Source organism: Vipera berus, assembly GCF_964194415.1.
Source record: "Vipera berus genome assembly, chromosome: W".
Taxonomy (NCBI): Eukaryota; Metazoa; Chordata; class Lepidosauria; order Squamata; family Viperidae; genus Vipera; species Vipera berus.
Window position 1 is genome coordinate 75,057,954 of NC_138210.1, and position 24,944 is coordinate 75,082,897.

The 24,944-nt window shown below is 49.0% G+C and overlaps 1 protein-coding gene across 6 annotated transcripts in view; it reads left to right on the top strand.

Moving 5' to 3' along the window:
- The first annotated feature begins 11,986 nt into the window (after positions 1-11,986).
- The window catches only part of LOC308676625 (solute carrier family 2, facilitated glucose transporter member 4-like), a 32,809-nt gene continuing 19,851 nt past the window's right edge, over positions 11,987-24,944 (top strand). Inside the window, exon 1 of one of the 6 annotated variants that reach the window (XM_081342559.1) lies at positions 11,987-12,351. In XM_081342559.1, coding sequence (XP_081198685.1) covers positions 12,280-12,351 — 72 coding nt within the window. In that variant the 5' untranslated portion in view covers positions 11,987-12,279. Of the gene's footprint in view, positions 12,352-22,611; positions 22,688-23,757; positions 24,703-24,944 lie in introns of those variants that run through there. The other 5 variants (XM_081342560.1, XM_081342562.1, XM_081342561.1 and 2 more) reach the window with 5 other exon arrangements.

Here is a 24,944-nt window from a genome sequence, read left to right on the forward strand (position 1 = left end):
ATGGGAGGTTAACCCCAGCAAAAGGTGCTCCCGTAAATAACCCGGACCCATGCCATGTAGGGCTTTATAGGTCATCACCAGCACCTTGAATCTCACCCGGAAGGCAACTGGAAGCCAATGCAGCTCACGGAGCAGAGGTGTAACATGGGAGTATCGGGAGACCCCCATCACAACTCGCGCGGCCGCATTCTGCACCAGTTGGAGCCTCCGAGTGGTCCTCAAGGGCAGCCCCATGTAGAGAGCGTTGCAGTAGTCTATCCGAGAGGTCACGAGCGCATGAGTGACCGTGCGCAGGGCATCCCGGTCCAAATAGGGCCGCAACTGGCGCATCAGGCGAACCTGGGCAAAAGCCCCCCTGGTCACAGCTCCTATATGATCTTCAAAATTGAGCTGTGAATCAAGGAGGACGCCCATGTTGCGAGCCCTATCTACGGGGGGTAACACCTCACCCCCTATAGATAAAGATGGAATAGAATGGACAACCCGAGATGCCGGTATGCACAGCCACTCGGTCTTGTCGGGATTTAGATGAAGCCTGTTCCTCCCCATTCAGACCCTCACTCCCTCCAGGCAACGGGACATCACAGAGAGGGCATCACTGAGTTGATCTGGGGTGGAAATAAAAAGCTGGGTATCATCAGCATACTGATGATACCCCACCCCAAAACCACGGATGATCTCACCCAACGGCTTCATATAGATGTTGAACAGGAGAGGCGAGAGGACCGACCCCTGAGGGACTCCGCAAACGAGAGGCCTCGAGGTCTACCTCTGCCCCCCTGCCAACACCAACTGCGAACATCCCAGGAGATAGGAGGAGAACCACTGAAGAACCGTGCCTCCCACTCCCAACCCCCTGAGGCACCGCAGTAAGATACCATGGTCGATGGTATCGAAAGCCGCTGAGAGGTCTAATAGGACCAGGACAGAGGAGCAACCCCTGTCCCGAGCCCGCCAGAGATCATTCACCAGTGCGACCAATGCCGTCTCCGTGCTGTACCCGGGCCTAAAGCCCGATTGGTAGGGGTCCAGATAATCCGCTTCCTCCAGGAACAGAGGAAGCTGATGAGCCACCACACTCTCAACAACCTTCGCTAAAAAGCGAAGGTTGGAGACCGGACGGTAGTTATTCAAAATGGCCGGGTCCAGGGCAGGCTTCTTGAGGAGGGGCCTCACCACCGCCTCCTTCAAGGCGGCGGGGAAGCTACCCTCTCTCAAAGAAGCGGTTATTACTGCCTGGAGCCAGCCTCGTGTCCCCTCCCGAGCTGCATAAACTAGCCAGGAGGGGCACGGGTCCAATAAACAAGTGGTGGAACTCAGCTTCCCCATGATCCTGTCCACTTCTTCAGGAGTCACAGGATCGAATTCTTCCCAAGTAATATTTCCAAGACCGCTCGATTCCCCATTGTCAGACTCTGCCCAGTCGGAGTCCAAGCCGGCCCGAATCTGAGTGATTTTATCCACCAGATATTGGCTAAATTCCTCGGCACGACCCTGCAGGGGCTCCTCCCTCACCTCCTGATTCAGGAGGGAGCGAGTCACCCCAAACAGGGCAGCCGGGCGATTATCTGCGGACGCGATGAGGGCAGCGAAATAGTTAGACTTCGCTGCCTCCATCGCTGCGAGATAAGACCTCGTGAAGGTTCTTAGTCGCAATCGATCAGACTCAGACTGGCTGGACCTCCAACAGCTCTCTAGGCTCCGTCTCCGACACTTCATCTCCCGGAGCTCCATGGAGAACCATGGTGCCCGCCGGGATCTGCGCCGGGTCAGAGGCCGCATGGGAACAACGCGGTCGAGTGCCTCCGCGGCCGCCCTTTCCCAGGCTTCCACTAAGGCATCGACTGGGCTGTGAGCGAAGATGGGAGGCACAGATCCAAGCGCCATCTGGAACCGTTCAGGGTCCATTAGGTGCCTGGGACGGAACCACCTGGTCGGTCCCGTAACCCCGCGACGGGGAGGGGGGGCGAAGCGGAAGGCCAGCCGCAGGAGGTGATGATCGGTCCATGACAGGGGAGTAATAAATGGAGATCCCCCTCCCAGATCATCAAACCACCGTCCAGATATAAAAATAAGATCGAGTGTGTGACCTCCCCCATGAGTCGGGCCCTGAATTACCTGGGTCAGGTCCATGGCCGTCATGGAGGTCATGAACTCCCGAGCCAACCCCGACGAACCTCCCAAGGATGGCAGGTTAAAGTCCTCCAGAACCATAAGTCTGGGGAACTCAACCGCCAACCCAGAGAGGGTGTCGAGGAGCTTGGGCAGGGCGGCTGCTACACAGGTAGGTGAAAGATACAGCAGCAACAAGGCCAACTGAACCCCAGGGCCAAATCTCAAGAGGAGTGACTCACACCCGAATATCTGAGTAACGGTAGCCTCCCGCGGACACAAGGTCTCCCTTACAACCACCGCAACACCCCCACCCCTTCCCTGAGCCCGGGGCTGGTGGCGGGCAAAGATCAGTCAGAGGGACACCTCCCTCTGGGCCCAACCAGGTCTCAGTAATGCAAGCCAGATCGGCATGCTCCTCCTCAACCAGCTCACGGATAAGGGGAGCTTTGTTAACTACCGATCTGGCATTAAGGTACACCAGCCTGAGCTCAGGGGTCTTCTCATCCCCGCTCCCGGGAATATGGGGTAAATCCGGGGGGTCGGAGTGTGCCACCTCTTTAAGATAGCGGGGGCGTGCTCCCGAATGTTGATGCGGCCCCTCCGTACAACCACCTGTTGCCATTCCCAATCGTCGTGGGGATCCGCAACCCCACCCCTCCTTCCGGAGACCCAGAGGCGCCCAACCCAAGCCCGGTCCCACCGCGACCTGTCACAAGCCTGGACTGAAGCTCGGCTGGTGGAAGCCCCCCAGATTCACTTAACAACCGTAGCCAGAAGGGTCAACAAACGGGGTGAAGGTTACTTAACAACGGTCTCCCTCAGCAACAGAAATTTTGGATGTAAGTTGAGGACAACCTGTGAGGCGAAGTGGGCCTTTTTAAAAGGAAGTTTACAGGCAGTCCTCAACTTACGACCACATAACTTGGTGTCTGCTCAAAGATACGACAGACCTCCCCCTCCAAAACTCTTCACGCCACCTATTGGTGATTGGGAGGTACTTACCACTCACTTCTAAATTCCAGTGGGCTGTCCCAACCCTGCTTGCATTTTGGACCCCCAGCAACCGTCCCATATTTACGACCGTATGCAGCATCTCTTGGTTTACATCACTGTGATTTTATATTTTTGTCTAACACCTGTTTTTATTTCCTTTTTTTTGGCAAAAAGGCCCCTTGGTGAACTCGCCTTGTGGCCACTGAACCACAGTCACACACACAAAATCAAATCTGTTACTAAGTTTAAGATGTTTGGAAATTAGTAGAAAATAAGAACATTATATCATATCATTAATTAGTTGATGGTAAGATGCTGAGAAATAGAATATATTTAAATAGATAAGATGTGTGTTCTGAATATTAGACTTTGCAATGCATTGTAATAATGGGAACGTTTGGTTACTTAAAACTTGGAAATTAGAGATATTAAATGTTCAGTTAAATATTAGCGGGAAATTAAAAACGGGGGGGGAAACTAATTAGGACATTGATTGTCTATAAAGACTGAATGTTAAAGGAATAAGGATATGTATAAGCCAAAAATTATTGTCAAATGTAAGAATGTCATTTTTATTTAATGGATTTAATAAGAATGGTATTAGTTTAACCAGGAGATAGTAAATACTAAGGGGAAAAGAGAGGAAAAATCTAATGTAGCAGCTCGAGACTTCTACTTAAGATACTTGTATGTCATTATATTATTGATTAACCCAGCTGCCACACGGCTTTTCAATACTTAAATGTAAAATTAGAAAATCAATGAAACATTTTTTTAAAAAATTGAGTCTGTCACATGGGTGACCCGCTTTATGACCAACACAACAGGGATCCAATACAATTGTAAGTCGAGGACTACTTATTTTAGATAGATAGATAGATAGATAGATAGATAGATAGATAGATAGATAGATAGATAGATAGATAGATAACGGACGCGGTGGCTCAGTGGGTTAGGACGCTGAGCTTGTCGATCAGATGGTCAGCAGTTTGGCGGGTTGAATCCCGAGTGCCGCGACCTTCGACCTTCGCTCTTTTCGCCGCAACCTGAAGACTTGGTTGTTTGAACAGGCCGGCCTGGACTGAGGGATTGGATTTTAGAGTTAAATTTTAAAAATTTTAAATTTTAGAATGTGTTTATTACTTAGGGCTATTGATTTAATCTTATTTTAATTTTTATATCTTGTGTGTTGTTAGTGTTTTTTGCCCTGTACACCGCCCCGAGTCCTTGGAGAGGGGCGGTATATAAATCTAATAAAATAAAATAAAAAATAAACAGAGTGAGCACCTGTTACGCGTCCCAGCTTCTGCCAACCTAGCAGTTTGAAAGCACATAAAAATGCAAGTATTTTTCATAGGGACCACTCCGGTGGGAAGGTAACAGCGTTCCGTGCGCCTTTGGCGTCTAGTCATGCCGGCCACATGAACACGGAGACGTCCTCGGACAAGCGCTGGCTCTTCGGCTTTGAAACGGAGATGAGCACCAGCTCCTAATCCATCCGGGGATGGCAGTGTGAGGCCTGCAGGAAACTCCAGTCCAGGTTTTCCTGTTGAACTACTCAAGTCTAGCTAGAAAAGAGTGAGCTAGCTTCTGAGAAAACCCGGGATGGATTCTGGCTAACCCAACTGTGGATTTAGACCTGCAAACATGCCATTGGCCTCTAGGTGTCAGACTTGCCGCAACTTTGCTTTTGTACTTACAAAACTTTCCCGAAATTTTTTCTAATATTAATGAGAATAATTAATATCTGGATTGCAAATATCCACCGGTTTTGTAGTATCCCTGTGAGAACCTAGCCAATTACTGGAATAAGTTGATATTTCATTAGACAGAAAATGCAATATTTTTACTGTAAGGTAGTGTTTCTCAAACTGGGCAACTTTAAGACACGGGGACTTCAACTTCTGGAAGTCCCCGTGTCTTAAAGTGTGGAGTTTGAGAAACACTGCTGTAGGCCTACCAAATCTAAATAAACATTAGATCTGAGTAACAGCCATAATCCTACCTCTGTATTTTAATCTTTTGCAATTTTAATCTCTTTTTACACTTAGAATTGTTTTTAACCTCTCCGTTTTTGCTATCTTGCCAGCCGGCTAGAATTACTTGGGAGAGCCAGATAAACAGCATATAAATTTAATAAATAATCATCGTAATCCGAAGAAGATCAACTCTTTTTTATTCAAAGGCAGACCTTATTTTAACAGCATCTTTTCAAAGCAGCAGAAGGGAATTCAATAAATAGTTCTGTTTTTAACAATTAAGTTTCTGGTTTGAGCCCACCTGACTTCTGGGGGAAAAAAATTGAGCAGAAGATTTGCAATTCGGTAATCTGTAAATTCTTTAAATAGAGAAGTTTGAAGTGTTGAATAGAATAGAATAGAATAGAATAGAATAGAATAGAATAGAATAGAATAGAATAGAATAGAATAGAATAGAATAGAATAGAATAGAATAGAATAGAATAGAATAGAATAGAATAGAAGCTGGAAGGGACCTTGGAGGTCTTCTAGTCCAGCCCCCTGCTCAGGCAGGAGAACCTATAGTACCATCTCAGACTAGTGACTGTCCGGCCTCTTCTTAAAAACCTCCAGTGATGGAGCGCCCACAATTTCTGGTGGCAAGCAGTTCCACTGGTTGATTGTCCTCACTGTCAGGAAGTTTCTCCTTAATCCCAGGTTGCTTTTTCTCTTTGGTCAGTTTCCAAACATTGTTTCTCGTCCTTCCCTCCAGTGCCTTGGAGAATAACGTGACCCCCTCCTCTTCTTTGTGGCAGCCCCTCAGATACTGGAATTCTGCTATGGTGTCTCCCCTATTTCTTCTTTTCTCTAGACTGGCCAAACCCAGGTCCCGCAGCCATTCTTCGTATGTTTTGGTCTCCAGGCCTTGGATCCTCTGAGTTGCTCTTCTCTGAACTTTTTCCAAACTCTCAACCTGTTTTTTGTGATATGGTGACCAAAATTGGCTGCAGTATTCCAGGTGTGGCCTCAGTAGGGTTTTGCAAAGTGGTACTAATGCCTCGCGTGATCTTGATTCTGTGCCTCTGTTTACGCAACCCAGGATTTTGTTGGCTTTCTTGGCTGCTGCCGCACACGGCTGGCTCAGGGTCAAGCGATCGTCCACTGGGACTCCGAGGTCCCTCTCACCGTTGCCGTTTTTGAGCTGGGTCTCGCCCAATCTGTGCTTGTAACTTTGCTTTTCTCCACCTTGAAACTCATTTTGTTGGACGGGGACCCTAGTTCAAGTTGGTCAAGATCTATAGCAAGGTTAGAGGCTGCTTAGAGAGTCCTCGGTTTACGTTCAGCGACCGTTTGAAGTTACAACGGCCCTGGAAAAAGGGACTTACGGCTGTTTTTCACACACTTACAACTGTGGCAGTTAATCCCCCCGGGTCCCGCCATCAAAATTCAAATGCTTGATAACTGACTCATATTTACGACGGTCGCAGCGTCCCCGGTGTGTGTGTGTGTGTCACACGATCCGCTTTCGGCACCTTCTGTCCAGCCAAGTCAATGGAGGGAAGAGGATTTGCTGAACAGACACGTGACTCGCTGAACGACGGTGGCGAGAATGATCGTAAAACGGGGCAAAACTCACTTAGCAACCGTCTCGCTCAGCAACGGAAACGTTGGGCTCCATTGTGGCCATTAAGCCGAGGATTTCCTGTGCTTTCCAGATGGGTGGGGGCAGCGGAGGAGAGTGGAGCCCCTCCCTCACCTGGCTGTGCTGCACCTCAGGTGAAGAGCCAAGGGGGGGGCAGGGTGGGGGGGCTGCCTGGATTCCCAGGGTCCCCCCCCTTTAACCCAGCAGCTGAATGCTTGACATTTGCTGGAAATGACTCCGTCTAAAAATACGGCGCTGGGCTCCCGACAGCCCCACGTGCTCAAGATCAGCTTTCCTGAGCTGGCACCGTGGCGAGTCTCGCACTCGGGGTTCCGGGAAAACTGGAGCGCGCCGACGTGGTGCACCTGCCGACTGGCAGCTTTTTGGCGAGAAAAATGGCCTTTTCAACCACGCTCGTCCTCCCCCACACAGGAGGAAAAGAAGGCGAAGTTGTGTTGCTCTCCTGAGCCAGGAACTGCGCAGATAAACTGCCCCTGGCCAGGAGGGCTCTGTACTTTTAGTTGGATTCCCCTATATCCAGATGTAGCCTCTGAAGCCGTTAAGGGGCTAGAAGGTGAGTTCTAGTCCTGCCTGAGGCATGAGAGCCAGCTGAGTGACTTTGGGCCAGTCCCTCCCTCCCTCCCTCCCTCTCAGCCCGACCCACCTCACAGGGCTGTTGTGGGGAGAATAGGAGGCAGAAGGAGGGATGTTCGCCACCTTGGGTTACTTATAGAGTAATGAAGGTGGGAAAAAATCTAATATAGATCATAGATTGATAGACAGACAGACAGATAGATAATAGAGATATAGGGATAGATAGATAGATGATAGATGATAGATAGATAGATAGATAGATAGATAGATAGATAGATAGATAGATAGATAGATAGATAGATAGATAGATAGGTAGGTAGGTAGGTAGGTAGGTCGGTAGACAGACAGACAGACAGACAGACAAACAGACAGATAGATAGATAGATCATAGAGATAGACTTAGGGAGATATATATATAGAGAGAGACAGAGATACTAGAGATAGACATAGGGAGATAGAGAGAGATAGAGAGATAGAGAGAGAGAGAGAGAGAGAGAGGATAGAGGATGGATGGATAGAGAGGGGAGAGAGAGAGACAGGAGAGAGAGAGATAGAGGACAGAGAGGAGAGAGAAAGGGGGGGAGAGAGAAAGAGGATAGATAGAGGACACAGAGAGAGAGGGAGGATATATATAGAGAGACGATAGATAGAAAGAAGATAGAGAGAAAGGATAGAAATAAATGGATAGATAGATAGATAGATAGATAGATAGATAGATAGATAGATAGATAGATAGATAGATAGAGGAGAGAGAGAGAGAGAGAGAGAGAGAGAGATCAATCCATCCATCAATATGGCCAAAGGCGTTGGGGTGTGTGTGTGTGACCACAGCTGCAGATGACCCCCCCCCCCCCTCAAGCAGGCGCTGGGCATGACCAGCAGCAGCTGAGAAACCAGAGAGGCCAAAGGCTCCACTGGGATTAAAGCAGAGGCCGACAGGGAGGGATGAAGGGGGCATGATCTCCCCCCCCCCACAACAAGTGAAAGGACATAGCCAGGATGGGGGGGGGCTGGCTCGGCCTCCAGACACGTGCAGAGGGTCTCTCCGTCCCGTCCCAGGCGGAAGGTGAGCCCATGCAAGGCGCAAAGGCCGCTGGAAAGGCCAGCGCTATTTTGGGGGGCAGGAAGAGCGGCCTAAAACCCGGGGGGTCTCGTCTCTGCACCCCCCCCACTTTGAAAGGGGGGGAGAAATAAATCCAGGCGGTCCCCGACTTACGACCGCTCTTCCCGCAACCGTTCGCAGTGACGACAGCACTGAGAGAAGGGACTTAATTCGCACTTACGACCGTCGCAGCCTTTTTTTTTCCCCAGGGTCACACGATCAAAACTTGGACAGCGTCCCGGGGGTGGGTGGGTCATGTGACTGCCATTTTGCGACCGCCCCAGCAGGCTGAATTCCAAAGAGGGGGCAAGCCCGATTCGCTTAACGACCACGTGCTTCACTTAACAATGGTGGCGATGGGCTGAACGACGATGGCAAAAAATGATGGCACAATCGGGCGCGCCTCACTTAAGGGCTGCAGGAAGTTCTGGCCCCGGCTGTCGTCGTAAGCCGAGGACTGAACCGTGAGTTCAGAGAGGGGCTTTCAAGCGGGTCCGGAGACCCAGCCCCACCGGGAAGGATTGGGAGATGTGAAAGGGTTTAGCCTGCAGAAGGAGCCACTGAGGCTGCAAATGGGAAGAGAATTAATTATGCAGGTCTTCTTCGAACTGAGTCCAAAATTTCCGCCGCTAAGCGAAACAGCGGCTCTGAGTTTTACTCCGTTTTACAGCCTTTCTTGCTACCGTTGTTAAGTGGAACGCTGCGGGTGTTAAAGCAGTCACATGGCTGTTAAGCGAATCCGGCTTTTTTCCCCTCCCCCCAACTTTGGCTGCAAAAGGGGGATCACGTGACACACACACACACACACACACCTTGGGGACGCTGCCAAATATGAGTCGGTCGCCAAGCGTCCGAATGAGCCGACCGTTGGACTCCTTAAAAAGCGAGACCGTCCCATCGAAGGCCGTGTTTTCATCTCTTCCCAGTGCGTTGACCGATCGGAAGAGGGTTGGGGGTGGGGGTTGGACTAGATGACCTCTGAGCCCCAAAAGTTTAGACTGACTCTCCTCCGTTTCGCAGATTAGAGCCTCCAAAAGAATTCTTCAATAGCTAAAAAAAGCGAAGAACCACTGGGAGACGGTCCGAGCGGGCAAGGATTTGGGGATGGGGGCTTGCCCTCCAGGCGAGCCCCCTCCTCCCTCCCCCCCCCCCGGCCCCTTAGCACCTGCTCGGCCTCTGCTGCCCTCCCACTCAATTTAGGCTAAGCCAGGACTCTCGCACCCGGCTCCAGTTGGTGCTGCCAGGCTGTCCTTGCAGGTTATTTTGGGACCCAGCCTAGGCGCCCTGGTTTGGCCGGAGGGTCCCCGAGGAGGGGGCGGGGTGGCATATCCGAAAGGCACATGCTTGGGGGGGGGATCTTTCTCTAAAGGACACTCAAGAAAGAGCAAACAGAAGACCTGGGACCTGTTTTGGGGGGGGGGAGATATAAAGACCTCCCACCCACCCCGCTTCCCTTCCTCTGTTTCTGTCCCGGGGCTCAAGTTACCGACCCCCCTCCGCCCCCCCTCCCTCCCCATGGCCTGCGGGCAGCTGTGCCATCCCGTGACTGTAATGCGAGGGTTGGCACGTCTTGATGACCCCCCCCCTCGTCCAAAGTTAAACTGGCTGCGTTCCCACCCTACATCTGCCCGCCTTGCACCGGCTGCTCAGTCATGGCGCTTCAGCTGCTATGCCAAAGGGGCGAGGGGGGGGCGGTGGCAGGGATTTTTTTTAGGGGTTGGGGGGTCTTCTCGACCCAGGTTAGGGGGAGGGTGTTGTCTGAACTGCCGCCCCCCCTCCTCCTCCCGCGAGTCGATAGGCTGGGTCTCAAGGGGGGAGAAGAGCAGGGGTAGAAGGGGATTGGGGGGGTTGAGAGAGAAAGAAAAGGGATTTTTCCCGCCTGGTTGTTCCTGACTGCTTTTTTTTTGAGGGGGGGTGTTAAATAAAACATGGAAGGTGAAGGGTTAACCTTCGAGGTGGGGGGGGAGCAGTAAAGCCTACTTGGTTTGGTCTCCTTATTGTGCCAGGTAGATCCCCCCCCCTCAAACAAGGCTACCTTAACCAGCAAAATTATATCTCCCTTTGTCGTTTGTCTCTTTCTCCCTTTCCTTATTCCTTGTCCTCGCCTTTGTTTTTCTTAGATGTTCATTTGTCCGTTCTTTAATCATTTATTTATTCGTTATTTGTTCCTTATTATTTGTTTATTCGTGCTGTTCATTTATTGACTATTCGATTGTTTAGACATTGTTTACTTGTTTGTTTACCTATTCATTGTTCATGTATTCGTTTATCTCTTCTTCATTCATTTGTTCTTAATCACTTTTATTCATTACTTTTATTTATTCTTTAATCTGTTTATTCGGTTTGTTGTTTGATTATTACTTATTATTTGCTTGTTCATACATGATTTATTTTATCTGTTTGTCTCTATCTGTCTGTCTTTCTATCTATCCATCCCTGTATCTATATCTGTCTATCATCTCTCACTCTCTCTTTCTATCTATCTATCATCCATCTATCTATATCTGTCTGTGTCTATCTATCCATCCATCCATCTATCATCCATGTATCCATGTCTCTGTCTATCATCTCTCTCTCTAGTCTATCTATCTATCTATCTATCTATCTATCTATCTATCTATCTATCTATCTATCTATCTATCATCTATCTATCTATCTATCTATCTATCTATCTATCTATCTATCTATCTATCTATCTATCTATCTATCCATATCTGTCTGTCAACTGTCTGTCTGTCTTTCTGTCCGTCTGTCTATCTATCCATCCATCCATCCATCATCCATATATCCATGTCTCTGTCTATCATCTCTCTCTCTCTAGTCTATCTATCTATCTATCTATCTATCTATCTGTCTGTCTGTCTGTCTGTCTGTCTGTCTGTCTGTCTGTCTATCTATCTATCTATCTATCTATCTATCTATCTATCTATCATCTGTCTGTCTGTCTTTCTGTCATATCCATCCATCCATCCATCATCCATATATCCATGTCTCTATCATCTCTCTCTCTCTAGTCTATATCTATCTATCTGTCTGTCTGTCTGTCTGTCTGTCTGTCTGTCATCTGTCCATCCATCCATCCATCCATCCTCTCTCTCTCTCTCTCTCTCATACAGAGTTAGCCTCCCCCTCTTTCCTTCTTCTCACGAACGGGGCGATGAAAAAAGGGGGGGGGCCTCCACAGAGCAGAGCGAGCATGGGGAGGGGTCCCGAGGGTAAAGACCTTGGAAGTCGGTATCCCGTACGTATCCCTCCCCTCCCCGCACACACACACACACACACACACCCCAGACTCGATCCTCATTGGCACTCCGAGCCACGGATGGAACCCTGGCCTAACTGGCGGGGTTGTTGTGAAGGGAAAAAAACGCTCAGGAATTGGGGGGGGGGGAAGACGCTCGAGCGACCCCGCTCCGTGGTGGGCGAGGTGTGGGTTGCGAAATCGACAGCACTTATTGTCCTAACGATCGCTTAGGATCGGCCCATTGGGCAGCGCAACGCTGGCGCGGCACCAGGAGACCCGCGCGGCACTAATCAAGGGGTGTCTGTGTGTGTGTGTGTGTGTGTGTGTGTGTGTGTGTGTCGGCGACCCCGTCCCCCTCTGAGCACCCCCCTCTGCCCCCTCCCCCGGGGGGGGCGGGCCCAATGAGCGAGCGAGGGCGGGGGCACCAGGCTGCCCTGCCCTGCCCTGCCCGGAGCCCGGGACTCGCCAGCCGGGCGCGGGACCCCCCGCTCGCTGCTTCCCCAGCCTCTCCTGGCCTTGCGGGCAGCCCCCTCTGCCGGACCCCTTGGGACTGCCCCCCAGCCTTCGGACTAAGCTCCTCGACGGCCGCGACCCCAGCCCCAAAAGACACCCCCCTCCCCTTGCCAGGAAGATGCCAGCCGGCTTCCAGCAGATCCGAAGGGAGGAGGAGGAGGAGGAGGAGGAGGAGGAGGAGGCGGTGAAGGTGATTTGGGGCGAAGAGGGGGGTGGGCGAGAGGAAGACTCTGCCAGGCCGGGGTGGTGGTGGTGGGGGGGGGTGTCATCTAATCTTCCAGGCCTCTTTGGCCTCCCCAGCCTTTTCCGTCGCTTTCCCACCCCAATTTCCCGGGGTCTCTAGGCAAGCGGAGCGCTTGGGAAAGCCTCGGAGCCGTGCGGCGCCCGCGGGCGCTCTCTTGCAAATCGCTCGGGGGGAGCGGCGGCTTCCTTCGCCTCCCTGGGGCCTTGCGCTGTGGGCAAGAGGGGCGGGCAGGGGTGGCCCGCCGAGAGTCTCTGGGTGTTTTCTCTGCCCCTGAGCACGTGCAAAGGGCTTTGCTGGACTCCCACCTCCTCCTCCCCCCCTCCCACCCCGCACCTTAAATACACAGGTCAGCCTTCCAGAACGGGTCGTGTGCATGCGTGCGTGCTCTGGCACGTGAAACCCTCTGGCAGTTGAAAAGAAAAATAAAATAAAACTGAGCAGCGAGAACTTCTCCCTCGCAATCCGGCACGGCGTGTTTCGTAGCTTCTGTACTAATCTCAGGTTTTATGGGCTGTCACGGTTTTGATTGAATTTGATTGACAGTTGATGAGCAGGTGGGGAGGAACCGGCCTGCGTGGCCGAAGGGGGAAGGGAGGTCCGGAATGCGGAGAAATCTCGTGAAGTAGCTGAGATCTGGGATTAATAAATCTGATCCAGCATGTTTCTGGACCTCATGGAATTCGGGAACCAGGCTGCCGTCCGTTAAAGATGGCATTTTTATCCATGTATGGGCTGGTTGCTGCTTCGCTTGTTGGTAGCGCCCGAGTGCTGTGTAAAGGAGCGTTTTCCTACGGAAAGTTCGTTTAGTGACCATTCAAAGATACAACGGGACTGGAAAAAGTGACTTCGGACCATTTTTTCACACTTGCAATAGTTGCAGCATCCTCCAGGGTCACGTGATGAATATCTGGACACTTGGCAAATCAAAGGATAGAATAGAATAGAATAGAATAGAACAGAACAGAACAGAACAGAACAGAACAGAACAGAATAGAATAGAATAGAATAATTATAGAATAGAATAATAAAATACAGAACCAAATAGAATAGAATATAGAATAGATGAAGGTAAAGGTTCCCCCGCACATGTGTGCTAGTCGTTTCCGACTCTAGGGGCCGGTGCTCATCTCCGTTGTGGCCGGTATGGTATGACTAGACGCCAAAGGCGCACGGAACGCTGTTACCTTCCCACCGTAGTGGTCCCTATTTTTCTACTTGCATTTTTACGTGCTTTCGAACTGCTAGGTTGGCAGAAGCTGGGACGAGTAACAGGCGCTCACTCTGTTACGCGGCACTCGGGATTCGACCCGCCAAACTGCCGACCTTCTGATCGACAAGCTCAGCGTCCTAACCCACTGACCCACCGCATCCCGTTAGAATATAGAATAGAATAGAATAGAATAGAATAGAATAGAATAGAATAGAATAGAATAGAATAGAATAGAATAGAATAGAATAATAAAATACAGAATAGAATAGAAATAATAGAACAGAAGAATAGAATAGAGAATAGAATAATAAAATACAGAATAGAATAGAAGAATAGAAGAATAAAATACAGAATAGAATAGAATAGAATAATAAAATACAGAATAGAATAGAATAGAGAATAGAATAGAATAGAATGAAGAATAGAATAATAAAATACAGAATAGAATAGAATTGAGAATAGAATAATAAATACAGAATAGAATAGAATACAGAATAGAATAGAATGAAGAATAGAATAGTATAATATAATACAGAATAGAATCAAATGGAATAGAATAATAAAATACAGAATAGAATAGAGCTTCTAGTCCAGCCCCCTGCTCAAGCAGGAGAACCTATATCTGACTCACATTTATGATGGTCGCACTGTCCCGGTGTGTGTGTGTGTGTGTGTCACGTGATCCCCTTTTGCGACCTTCTGACAAGCAAAGTCCATTCACTGAACAGCCGGGTTACTGACTTAACACTGCAGTGCTTCACTTAACAACGGTGGGAAGAAAAGTCCTAAAGCGGGACAAAACAAAGTTTCACTCTGCAACATAAACTTTGGGCTCCATTGTGGCCGTAAGCCAAGGACTATCCTGTTGTGGCGATATTGAGATTTGGCCCCATAAGGGCTTCTGAAATAGCTACCTAATAATCAATGTGTCTCTTCCTTGAGACGTTTAAGCTGTCTGGACTTCAACTCCCAGAATTCCACAGCTAGCTGGTATCCCTGCCCGCCAGCCTCTCACCTGTACCTTCTTTTTCTATGCGCCCATCCTGTTTTTGTTTTGTTTTTTTAAATGAAATGTTCAACTTTGCTTGCTGGTTCTTGATTTACAGCCAAAATGGAGCCTCAAATTTTGGTCGCTAAGTGAGTTTTGCCCCATTGGCTGGCTGGGGAATTCTGATAGTTGTACTCCACACAGCTGAAAGGCATCATCAACCTTTCAGAAATACTGGGTTAAACTATGATTAGGTAAGAGCAGGGGTCTTCCAACTTGGCCCCTTTAAGACTTGTGGACTTCCACTCCCAGAATTCCTCAGCCAGCTGGGAGTGGAAGTCCACAAGTCTTAAATGGGCCAAGCTGGAAGAGCCTTGGGGCAGAGTGTTATAGTTGTGGGTGACACATATATATATATATATATATACACACACATACACATACACTGAAAAAAATAAAGGGAACACAAGACATCCTACTATTAAACACAGTACATTGTGTTGTTTAAGTGTTCCCTTTAATTTTTTGAGCAGTATATGTGTGTGTGTATATATGCTAAGCTTGTAAGCCGCCCTGATTCTTCGGAGAAGGGCGGGATATAAATGGAATTAATATATATATATATATATGTGTGTGTGTGTGTGTGTGTGCATGTATGTATATAAAATAAGCAATAGATTTGATGGTCGGGTTTGGGTGGAAGAGTGTGCAGAGGGGGTCCCAATGAAAGCAAGGTTGATGGGCAGCTTTTCCCTGTGTGTGTGTGTGTGTGTGTGTGTGTGTGTGTGTGTGTAAAAGTGCCTTGCATTTTAATGTACCCCCCGCCCTGCCTGTGTGACTCTCCGTGCTGGGGCCAGCACGTGCTCATGTCACCTTCAGAGATTCTTCCGTGAGGTCGGACTGAAGTCGGTTTCTAAAAATGGGTCTTGGGGTTTCAGGCCCCCCCTGGGAACACTGGCCAGGGAATCTGAGCTTGCCCTGATTGGGGTGGGGGGGTCTTCCTCCCTCCTCTCACTCGCTTTCATGTTTTCCTTCCTTCCTCTGTCCCTCCCCCTCCCTCCCTGTCTCTTTCCCTTCCTTCCTTCCTTCCTTCCTTCCTTCCTTCCTTCCTTCCTTCCTTCCTTCCTTCCTTCCTTCCTCCCTCCCTCCCTCCCTCCCTCCCTCCCTCCCCACAGTCTATTTCCTTTCTTGGGACCCAACAAAAGCTTCTCCTTTGGAAAAAGGGTGTGGGGGGGAGAACAGGGGCGCTCCTAGAGACCCCCCCCAGCCGCTTGGCCCACCACCACATCTCCTCCATCCTGGCCAAGGAGACCCCATCTTGACTTTCCCAGAGATCAAACAAACAAATAAACAAGTTTATTTTTCTAGGGAAGAAGCGCAGGTTGCTAGGAGCTGCAACACGGGTTCCCTTTCGGAGCGGGTGTGTGTTTATCTGAGCATGGCAGCTGCATACACACAAGCACACACACACACACACACACACACAGAGCGAGATAGAGTCCTCCCATGTCCTTGGTTGACCTTGAGCGAGGTTTCTTTGCAGTCCTGTGGAAGCTGTGTGTTTGTGTTTGTGTGGGTGTGTGTCATTACTATCCAGGAGAAACAAACATATTTTGAATATTTTGGGGGGAGAAAAAAAACCACTTTTTAATCTCTGCCTGGGCACGCTTTGGGAGGGACGAGGTCGGTCTGCAAAGGCCGTCTTAGATATTGCCTAAAATAGACTAAAATGCAGAATGAGTCACGAAAAGGCACCTCCCTCTGAGCATGCTCAGAAGGCCTTCCCTTTCCACCCCGTCAGACAATGGGGTGGGGTGGTGGGGAGGGAGAAACTGGCCCGGCTTGGACGACACGTGGACTGAGGTGTTGATGGTGCGCACGTACACAAAGTGTGTGACCCACACACCCTCTTACACACCCTTTTTCCTTGGGGGGGGAAACAGGGCCTTGAGGATGGCCCAGGCTAGACTCCCTTCCCAGGAACACAGTCAGTCCTTGGCTTACAACCTTTCATTTAGGGACACCGAAATATAATTTTATCATATTTTATCTGTATTTTAAATCAGGGGTCTTCAAACTTGGCCCTTGTAGGACTTGTGGACTTCAACTCCCAGAATTCCTCAGCCAGACATGCTGGCTGAGGAATTCTGGGAGTTGAAGTCTACAAGTCATAAAAAGGCCGAGTTTGAACACCCCCTGCTTGTGGACAGAATTCCTCAGCCAGCGTGAGGGAACTATGACCCTTTGATGACTTGTGGACTTCAACTCCCAGAATTCCTCAGCCAGCCTGAGGGAACTATGTCCCTTTGATAACTTGTGGACTTCAACTCCCAGAATTCCTCAGCCAGCCTGAGGGAACTTTGACCCTTTGATGACTTGTGGACTTCAACTCCCAGAATTCCTCAGCCAGCCTGAGGGAACTTTGACCCTTTGATGACTTGTGGACTTCAACTCCCAGAATTCCTCAGCCAGCCTGAGGGAACTATGACCCTTTGATGACTTGTGGACTTCAACTCCCAGAATTCCTCAGCCAGCGTGAGGGAACTATGACCCTTTGATGACTTGTGGACTTCAACTCCCAGAATTCCTCAGCCAGCCTGAGGGAACTATGACCCTTTGATGACTTGTGGACTTCAACTCCCAGAATTCCTCAGCCAGCCTGAGGGAACTATGTCCCTTTGATAACTTGTGGACTTCAACTCCCAGAATTCCTCAGCCAGCCTGAGGGAACTTTGACCCTTTGATGACTTGTGGACTTCAACTCCCAGAATTCCTCAGCCAGCCTGAGGGAACTATGACCCTTTGATGACTTGTGGACTTCAACTCCCAGAATTCCTCAGCCAGCCTGAGGGAACTATGACCCTTTGATGACTTGGGGACTTCAACTCCCAGAATTCCTCAGCCAGCCTGAGGGAACTATGACCCTTTGATGACTTGTGGACTTCAACTCCCAGAATTCCTCAGCCAGCCTGAGGGAACTCTGACCCTTTCATGACTGGTGGCCTTCAACTCCCAGAATTCCTCAGCCGGCGTGAGGGAACTCTGACCCTTTCATGACTCGTGGCCTTCAACTCCCAGAATTCCTCAGCCGGCGTGAGGGAACTCTGACCCTTTCATGACTTGTGGACTTCAATACCCAGAATTCCTCAGCCGGCGTGAGGGAACTCTGACCCTTTCATGACTTGTGGACTTCAATACCCAGAATTCCTCAGCCGGCGTGAGGGAACTCTGACCCTTTCATGACTCGTGGCCTTCAACTCCCAGAATTCCTCAGCCAGCCTGAGGGAACTATGACCCTTTGATGACTTGGGGACTTCAACTCCCAGAATTCCTCAGCCAGCCTGAGGGAACTCTGACCCTTTCATGACTGGTGGCCTTCAACTCCCAGAATTCCTCAGCCGGCGTGAGGGAACTCTGACCCTTTCATGACTCGTGGCCTTCAACTCCCAGAATTCCTCAGCCGGCGTGAGGGAACTCTGACCCTTTCATGACTTGTGGACTTCAATACCCAGAATTCCTCAGCCGGCGTGAGGGAATTCTGACCCTTTCATGACTTGTGGACTTCAATACCCAGAATTCCTCAGCCAGCCTGAGGGAACTATGACCCTTTGATGACTTGTGGACTTCAACACCCAGAATTCCTCAGCCAGCCTGAGGGAACTATGACCCTTTGATGACTTGGGGACTTCAACTCCCAGAATTCCTCAGCCAGCCTGAGGGAACTATGACCCTTTGATGACTTGTGGACTTCAACTCCCAGAATTCCTCAGCCAGCCTGAGGGAACTCTGACCCTTTCATGACTGGTGGCCTTCAACTCCCAGAATTCCTCAGCCGGCGTGAGGGAACTCTGACCCTTTCATGACTCGTGGCCTTCAACTCCCAGAATTCCTCAGCCGGCGTGAGGGAACTCTGACCCTTTCATGACTTGTGGACTTCAATACCCAGAATTCCTCAGCCGGCGTGAGGGAACTCTGACCCTTTCATGACTTGTGGACTTCAATACCCAGAATTCCTCAGCCGGCGTGAGGGAACTCTGACCCTTTCATGACTCGTGGCCTTCAACTCCCAGAATTCCTCAGCCAGCCTGAGGGAACTATGACCCTTTGATGACTTGGGGACTTCAACTCCCAGAATTCCTCAGCCAGCCTGAGGGAACTCTGACCCTTTCATGACTGGTGGCCTTCAACTCCCAGAATTCCTCAGCCGGCGTGAGGGAACTCTGACCCTTTCATGACTCGTGGCCTTCAACTCCCAGAATTCCTCAGCCGGCGTGAGGGAACTCTGACCCTTTCATGACTTGTGGACTTCAATACCCAGAATTCCTCAGCCGGCGTGAGGGAATTCTGACCCTTTCATGACTTGTGGACTTCAATACCCAGAATTCCTCAGCCAGCCTGAGGGAACTATGACCCTTTGATGACTTGTGGACTTCAACACCCAGAATTCCTCAGCCAGGCACACTGGCTGAGGAATTCTGAGAGTTGAAGTCCACAAGTCATCAAAGGTCCTTGTTTGAGGACCCCTGTTTTAAATTATTGTATTGTGTTCCAATTTCATTTTAGACTGGATTTTATTCCAATTTCATTTTGTTCCATTCCAATTTCATTCTAAATTGTATTTTACCTTAGTAACGTTTCATTTAGTGACCGTTCAAAGTTACAGCGGCCCTGAAAAATGGGACCTAGGACCGTTTTTTTCCCCCACACTAAGGACCTTTGAAGCATCCCTGTGGTCACGTGTTCAAAATTTGGACGCTTGGCTCGTCTTATGACCGTCGCTGTGTCCCGGCGGGGTGTGTGTGTCACGTGTTTCCCCCATTTTGCAACCTTCCGGCCAGCTAAGTCAGTGGGGAAGCCGGGTTCACTTAACAATCAGGTCGTTATTAACAACTGTCTCGCTTAGCAACACAGCAATTTGGGGCTCGATCGTAGTCGTAAGTTGAGGACTTTCACTAAGGGAGTGTGTGTTGGTGGTGGCGCTAGAAACAGACGTTGAGAAAGAGTTTTCCCCAGCGAAGAAAAACGGTTTCTAGGATCCCCCCCTGCCAACTTTGCAGAGGAGCCGCAAAACTCTGTTGTTCAAAAGGAGTCGCCATGCTCTCTCTCCTTGGTTGGCATCCAATCCCTCCAGAAAGGATTGGCCAAGCTGCCAGTCCTCAAGGAAGGCAATCTGCACAGGCTCCGATGCTTGAGGGCCTTGCTTCCCCAGAGGCTTCGGCTGGGTTTCAGACCAGTCCGTCTCCTTCCCTACGGCGGCCATTAAAGGGGGGGCGCCCCCCCAACTGCCCTCCCTTCTTTCCCTAGAAATTAAACCTCTCCCCCTGTTTACGTTTGACAAAAGCTTCCTGGCTTTCCGTTTATCCCCTAATATGGACTTCGGGGCTGCAAGTCCTAGAAGATGCGGCGTGGGGGAAGCGCTGTATTTGGGAAAGAGACTCCGAGACTGACCCCCCCACACACACACACACCCCGCTGACCCTCCCCCAAATACTCAGGCCTTCCCACGCCTGGGGGATGCGAGGAGGGTCCTTAAAAAAAAAGAAAGGAAACTCCGAAATTGGCAGTTGTAGCGCTTTGCTGCCCGCTCCCCCTTTCTACTGCAAGAAGTCTTGCGAAATTTCCTGGGGAGGGGAGGGCACACGCAATCCCCCCGCCCCATTTCCGGGGTCTCCCCGCGCCCCCTCTGCCCCCCCTTCCCCCATCTTTCAGCTCTCTTGAGCTGCTCCCAGGAGCGTGGAGACAGGCAGAAATGCAACAGGGAAGGCTCCTGCTTCAAGAGCCGGGAGACTTTGACAGTGGAAAATACACACACACACACACACAACAAACTCAGAAACACACACACAGACACACACACACACAGAGTACATTTATGCAAATAGGCAAATTTCCTGTTTCAGGCCGGAAAGCTCAAATATTTCAGAGGCGCACAAAAAGACACAAAGACACACAAACTGACAAACCCTCTCTCTCTCTCTCTCTCTCTCTCTCTCTCTCTCCCTCTCTCTCTCTCTCTCTCTCTCACACACACACACACACACACTACTTTCAGACACAAAACCCCAAAGCAGCCCGAGAGACTCTGACGGCACAAAAATACACAAACACACGTATACACACAAACAACATTTATGCCAATAAGCAGAATATTCCCGTGTGCCCCCTCCCAGTCACTCACACACACTCACAAATGCACGCATGCACAAACTACATTTGTGCAAATATGGGAGGCTGGTAGCAGAATTCTCCCTGTATAACACAGACATCCATTCAGGCAAAATATTGTTTATTTCACTCCAGTTGCTTCTGCCGGGAGCCGGCTTGAAGGGTTTCTCTTCTCCAATTACAGTAAAAAAAATATAAATGGATGAAAATGCCATAGAAACGAACCCCGCCTGTAACAAAACTTGCCTCCAGAAGTTGTGAATGCTCCAAGACACTGGAAATAGTAGAGGGTTTCCTCCTTGAGTAGGGGGTTGGACTAGATGACCTTCAAGGTACCTTCCAGCTCTGTTATTCTATTCTGTTCTGTTCTGTTCCGTTCCGTTCCGTTCCATTCTATTCTATTCTACATTTTGTTATTCTATTCTATTTTATATTTTATTGTTCTACTCTGTTCTGTTCTGGTCTATATTTTATTATTCTAGAATCTATTCTATTCTATTTTCTATTCTATTCTATTCTATTCTATTCTATTCTATTCTATTCTATTCTATTTTTTATTATTCTATTCTATTCTGTATTTTATTATTCTATTCTATTCTATTCTATTCTATTCTATTCTATTCTATTCTATTCTATTCTATTCTATTCTATTCTATCCCTTAATTCTATTCTATTCTATTCTATTCTATTTTTTATTATTCTATTCTATTCTATTCTATTCTATTCTATTCTATTCTATTCTATTCTATTCTATTCTATTTTTTATTATTCTATTCTATTCTGTATTTTATTATTCTATTCTATTCTATTCTATTCTATTCTATTCTATTCTATTCTATTCTATTCTATTCTATTCTATTCTATTCTATTTTTTATTATTCTATTCTATTCTGTATTTTATTATTCTATTCTATTCTATTCTATTCTATTCTATTCTATTCTATTCTATTCTATTCTATTCTATTCTATTCTCTACTCTACTCTACTCTACTCTACTCTATGCTCTACTCTACTCTACTATATTCTCCTTCTGTTCTATTCTATTCTGTTCTGTTCTGTTCTGTTCTGTTCTGTTCTGTTCTGTTCTGTTCTATTCTATTCCCTGCTCTCACCCAGCCTCTCAGGGCAAGGAGGAAATGAAAGGGGTGGGGTGGAGGCTTCTGACCTAGAGGAGGCGATCCAGGTAACAGCAACTTACTAAGAGGATCCAAGGTCTGGAGACTAAAACATACGAAGAAGGGCTGCGGGACTTGGGTTTGGCTAGTCTAAGGAAAAGAAGGAATAGGGGAGACACGATAGCAGCTGTTCCGGTATTTGGGGGGGCTGCCCCAAAGAAGAGGAGGGGGTCACGTTATTCTCCAAAGCCCCAGAGGGCAGGACGAGAAACAACGGTTGGAAACGAATCAAAGAGAGAAGCAACCTGGAATTACAAGAGAAACTTGCTAAAAGTGAGGACAATGAACCAGTGGAACTGCTTGCCACCAGAAATCGTGGGCGCTCCATCACTGGAGGTTTAAAAAAGAGATTAGACATTCACCTGTCTGAGATGGTATAGGTTCTCCTGCTTGAGCAGGGGGCTGGACTAGAAGACCTCGAGAGGTCCCTTCCAGCTCTATTCTACGATCCTGTGACCCACAATCCGCAGCAGACACTTTTGCAATTGCGTGACTCTTCCTGGCGGCTTCCTTTGCCCCCCCATCTCTCCACCCCACCCCCCCGCCGCCGCGCTTATCCTGGCCGGCGCTCTTCCACCAACCCTTCCCTAGTAAAAGGCGGGGGAGGGGAGGGAAGGGAAGGGGCGGGCACGGGGTGTGTCGCTTGCAAAACGCTTTTGTGTAGTTGCCAGCGCCAGTTGCTAAGAGCGAGCGAGTTTGGCCGGCCGGCCGCTGCTGAGGATGGGGCTGGGGAGAAGGAGGAGGGTAGGTACCCCTGCTTCGGAGCCCCCCTTTCCACGCTGGTGCCCCCCCACCACAAACCCCCCCCCCGCTTCTGCTCCCTGGCTGGCTGGGTGGGAGGGCTTCGCGCGCCGATGGTGCCAAGTCGGTGTCTCCAGGCGGCACGGCCGACTCGGGGGAGTTGCGCACGTATGAACGGGCTCGGATTTGGGTCGGGGGTCCCGGCCGGGCTGTCTTCAGGAGGTTGGGGAAGAGCAAAGGGAAGTCGGGTTTGGTGGAACGTGAGAATGACCTTGGCGGGGCGGGGAATGGAAGCAAGGAAAGAGACGCAGCTCGGGAAGCGTGCAGAGAAGGGAGCCCTGGGTGGCCTAACGCAGCGTTTCCCAACCTTAGGAACTTGAAGATGCGTGGAGTTCAACTCCCAGAATTCCCCAGCCAGCTACGCTGGCTGGGGAATTCTGGGAGTTGAAGTCCACGCATCTTCAAGTTCCTAAGGTTGGGAAACGCTGGCCTAACGGTCCGACGTGGGAGCCAAGGAGCCGCTGGGCGCGTTCAGACGTGCGGGGCTCCTTTCGTCTGGCCTTGTCATAAAGGCGACCTCGTAGCCAATCTCCGGCCTGCCTCACCTGGGCGGGCTGGCACTCTCACCTGGATTCTCCAGGTGCGACTCTGGACCCAGCCGAGCGCACCAGGCTGGCGGCAGCGAAAGGGCGGCGCTGGCTAGCTGAGTCGTTTCAAACCTTCGCGGCGGCGGGAGGGGTTTTCAGCACCCTGGATTGCAAACCGGGTTGCAAACCATTCCCCCCCCGGGGGGGGGGGGAACCGACTGGAAAAGTTTGCGGGAGAATTTGATTTCTTCCTCCCTTCCTCCCTCCCTCTTTGGTGAAGAGGTTCAGAAACAGGAAATGTAAAATAAATGAACGCATAAATGAACGGATGGATGGATGGATAGGTAGGTAGGTAGACAGAGAGATAGATAGATAGATAGATAGATAGATAGATAGATAGATAGATAGATAGATAGATAGATAGATAGATAGATAGATAGATAGATAGATAGATAGATAGACAGACAGACAGACAGACAGATGAAATGTAAAATAAATGAATTTATGAATGAATGTATAAATGATAGATAGATGAAATGTAAAATAAATGCATTTTTAAATAAATAAATAGAAACAGGAAATGTAAAATAAATGAATAGAATAGAACAGAATTACAGAATTACAGAAGTACAGAATAGAATAGAATAGAATAGAATAGAATAGAACAGAAAATAGAATAGAATAGAACAGAATTACAGAATAGAATTAGAATAGAACAGAACAGAATTACAGAATTACAGATTAGAATAGAATAGAATAATAAAATACAGAATTGAATAGAATAGAATAATAACATACAGAATCGAATAGAATCGAATAGACTTACAGAATCAAACCGAATAGGAATCGAATCGAATCGAATCGAATCGAATCGAATCGAATAGAATAGAATAGAATAGAATAGAATAGAATAGAATAGAATAGAATAGATTAACAGAGCTGGAAGGGACCATGGAGGTCTTCTAGTCCAGCCCCCTGCTCAGGCAAGAAAACCCTGCAGTTTCAGACAAAGGGTTGTCCAGTCTTTTTCTTAAAAACCTCCAGTGTTGGAGCCTTCACAACTTCTGGTGGCAGGTTGTTCCACTGGTTAGGCAGATGTGGATGTTTGATGGGGTTGAAGATTTTCTCTGGTAGGATTTCAGCTCTTCCAAGCAAAGCTGCCTTTTGCAATTGACCGACGGGGATTTTGTCAATGCCGATGGTGTTCAAGGGATGCTCCAGATGTTTGGGGATTATTATGGTCGGTCACACAGTCAGCCAGATGTTCAGACCGGATTTGGACTTTCTATCCGCCCTTTCCCAGATCCTGGGAGAGGCAGATGTGGATCTTTGATGAGGTTGAAGATTTCAGCTCTTCCAAGCAAGGCTGCCTTTTGCAATTGACCGATGGTGAATTTGTCAATGGTGTTGAAGTGGTTCTTATTATTACAGGTAGTCCTCGATTTATGACCCCAACTGAGCCCCAAATTTCCTTTGCTAAGCAAGACATTTGTTAACTGAGCTTTGCCCCGTTTTACAACCTCTCTTGCCACAATGTGAAGCGAATTGCTCCAGTTGTTAAGTTAGTCACCCAGTCGTTAAGTGAATTTGACTTCGCATGTTGGAAGGTTGCAAAAAGGGGAATCACGTGATCCTGGGAGACTGCGACCGTCATAAATACGAGCCGCTTGCCA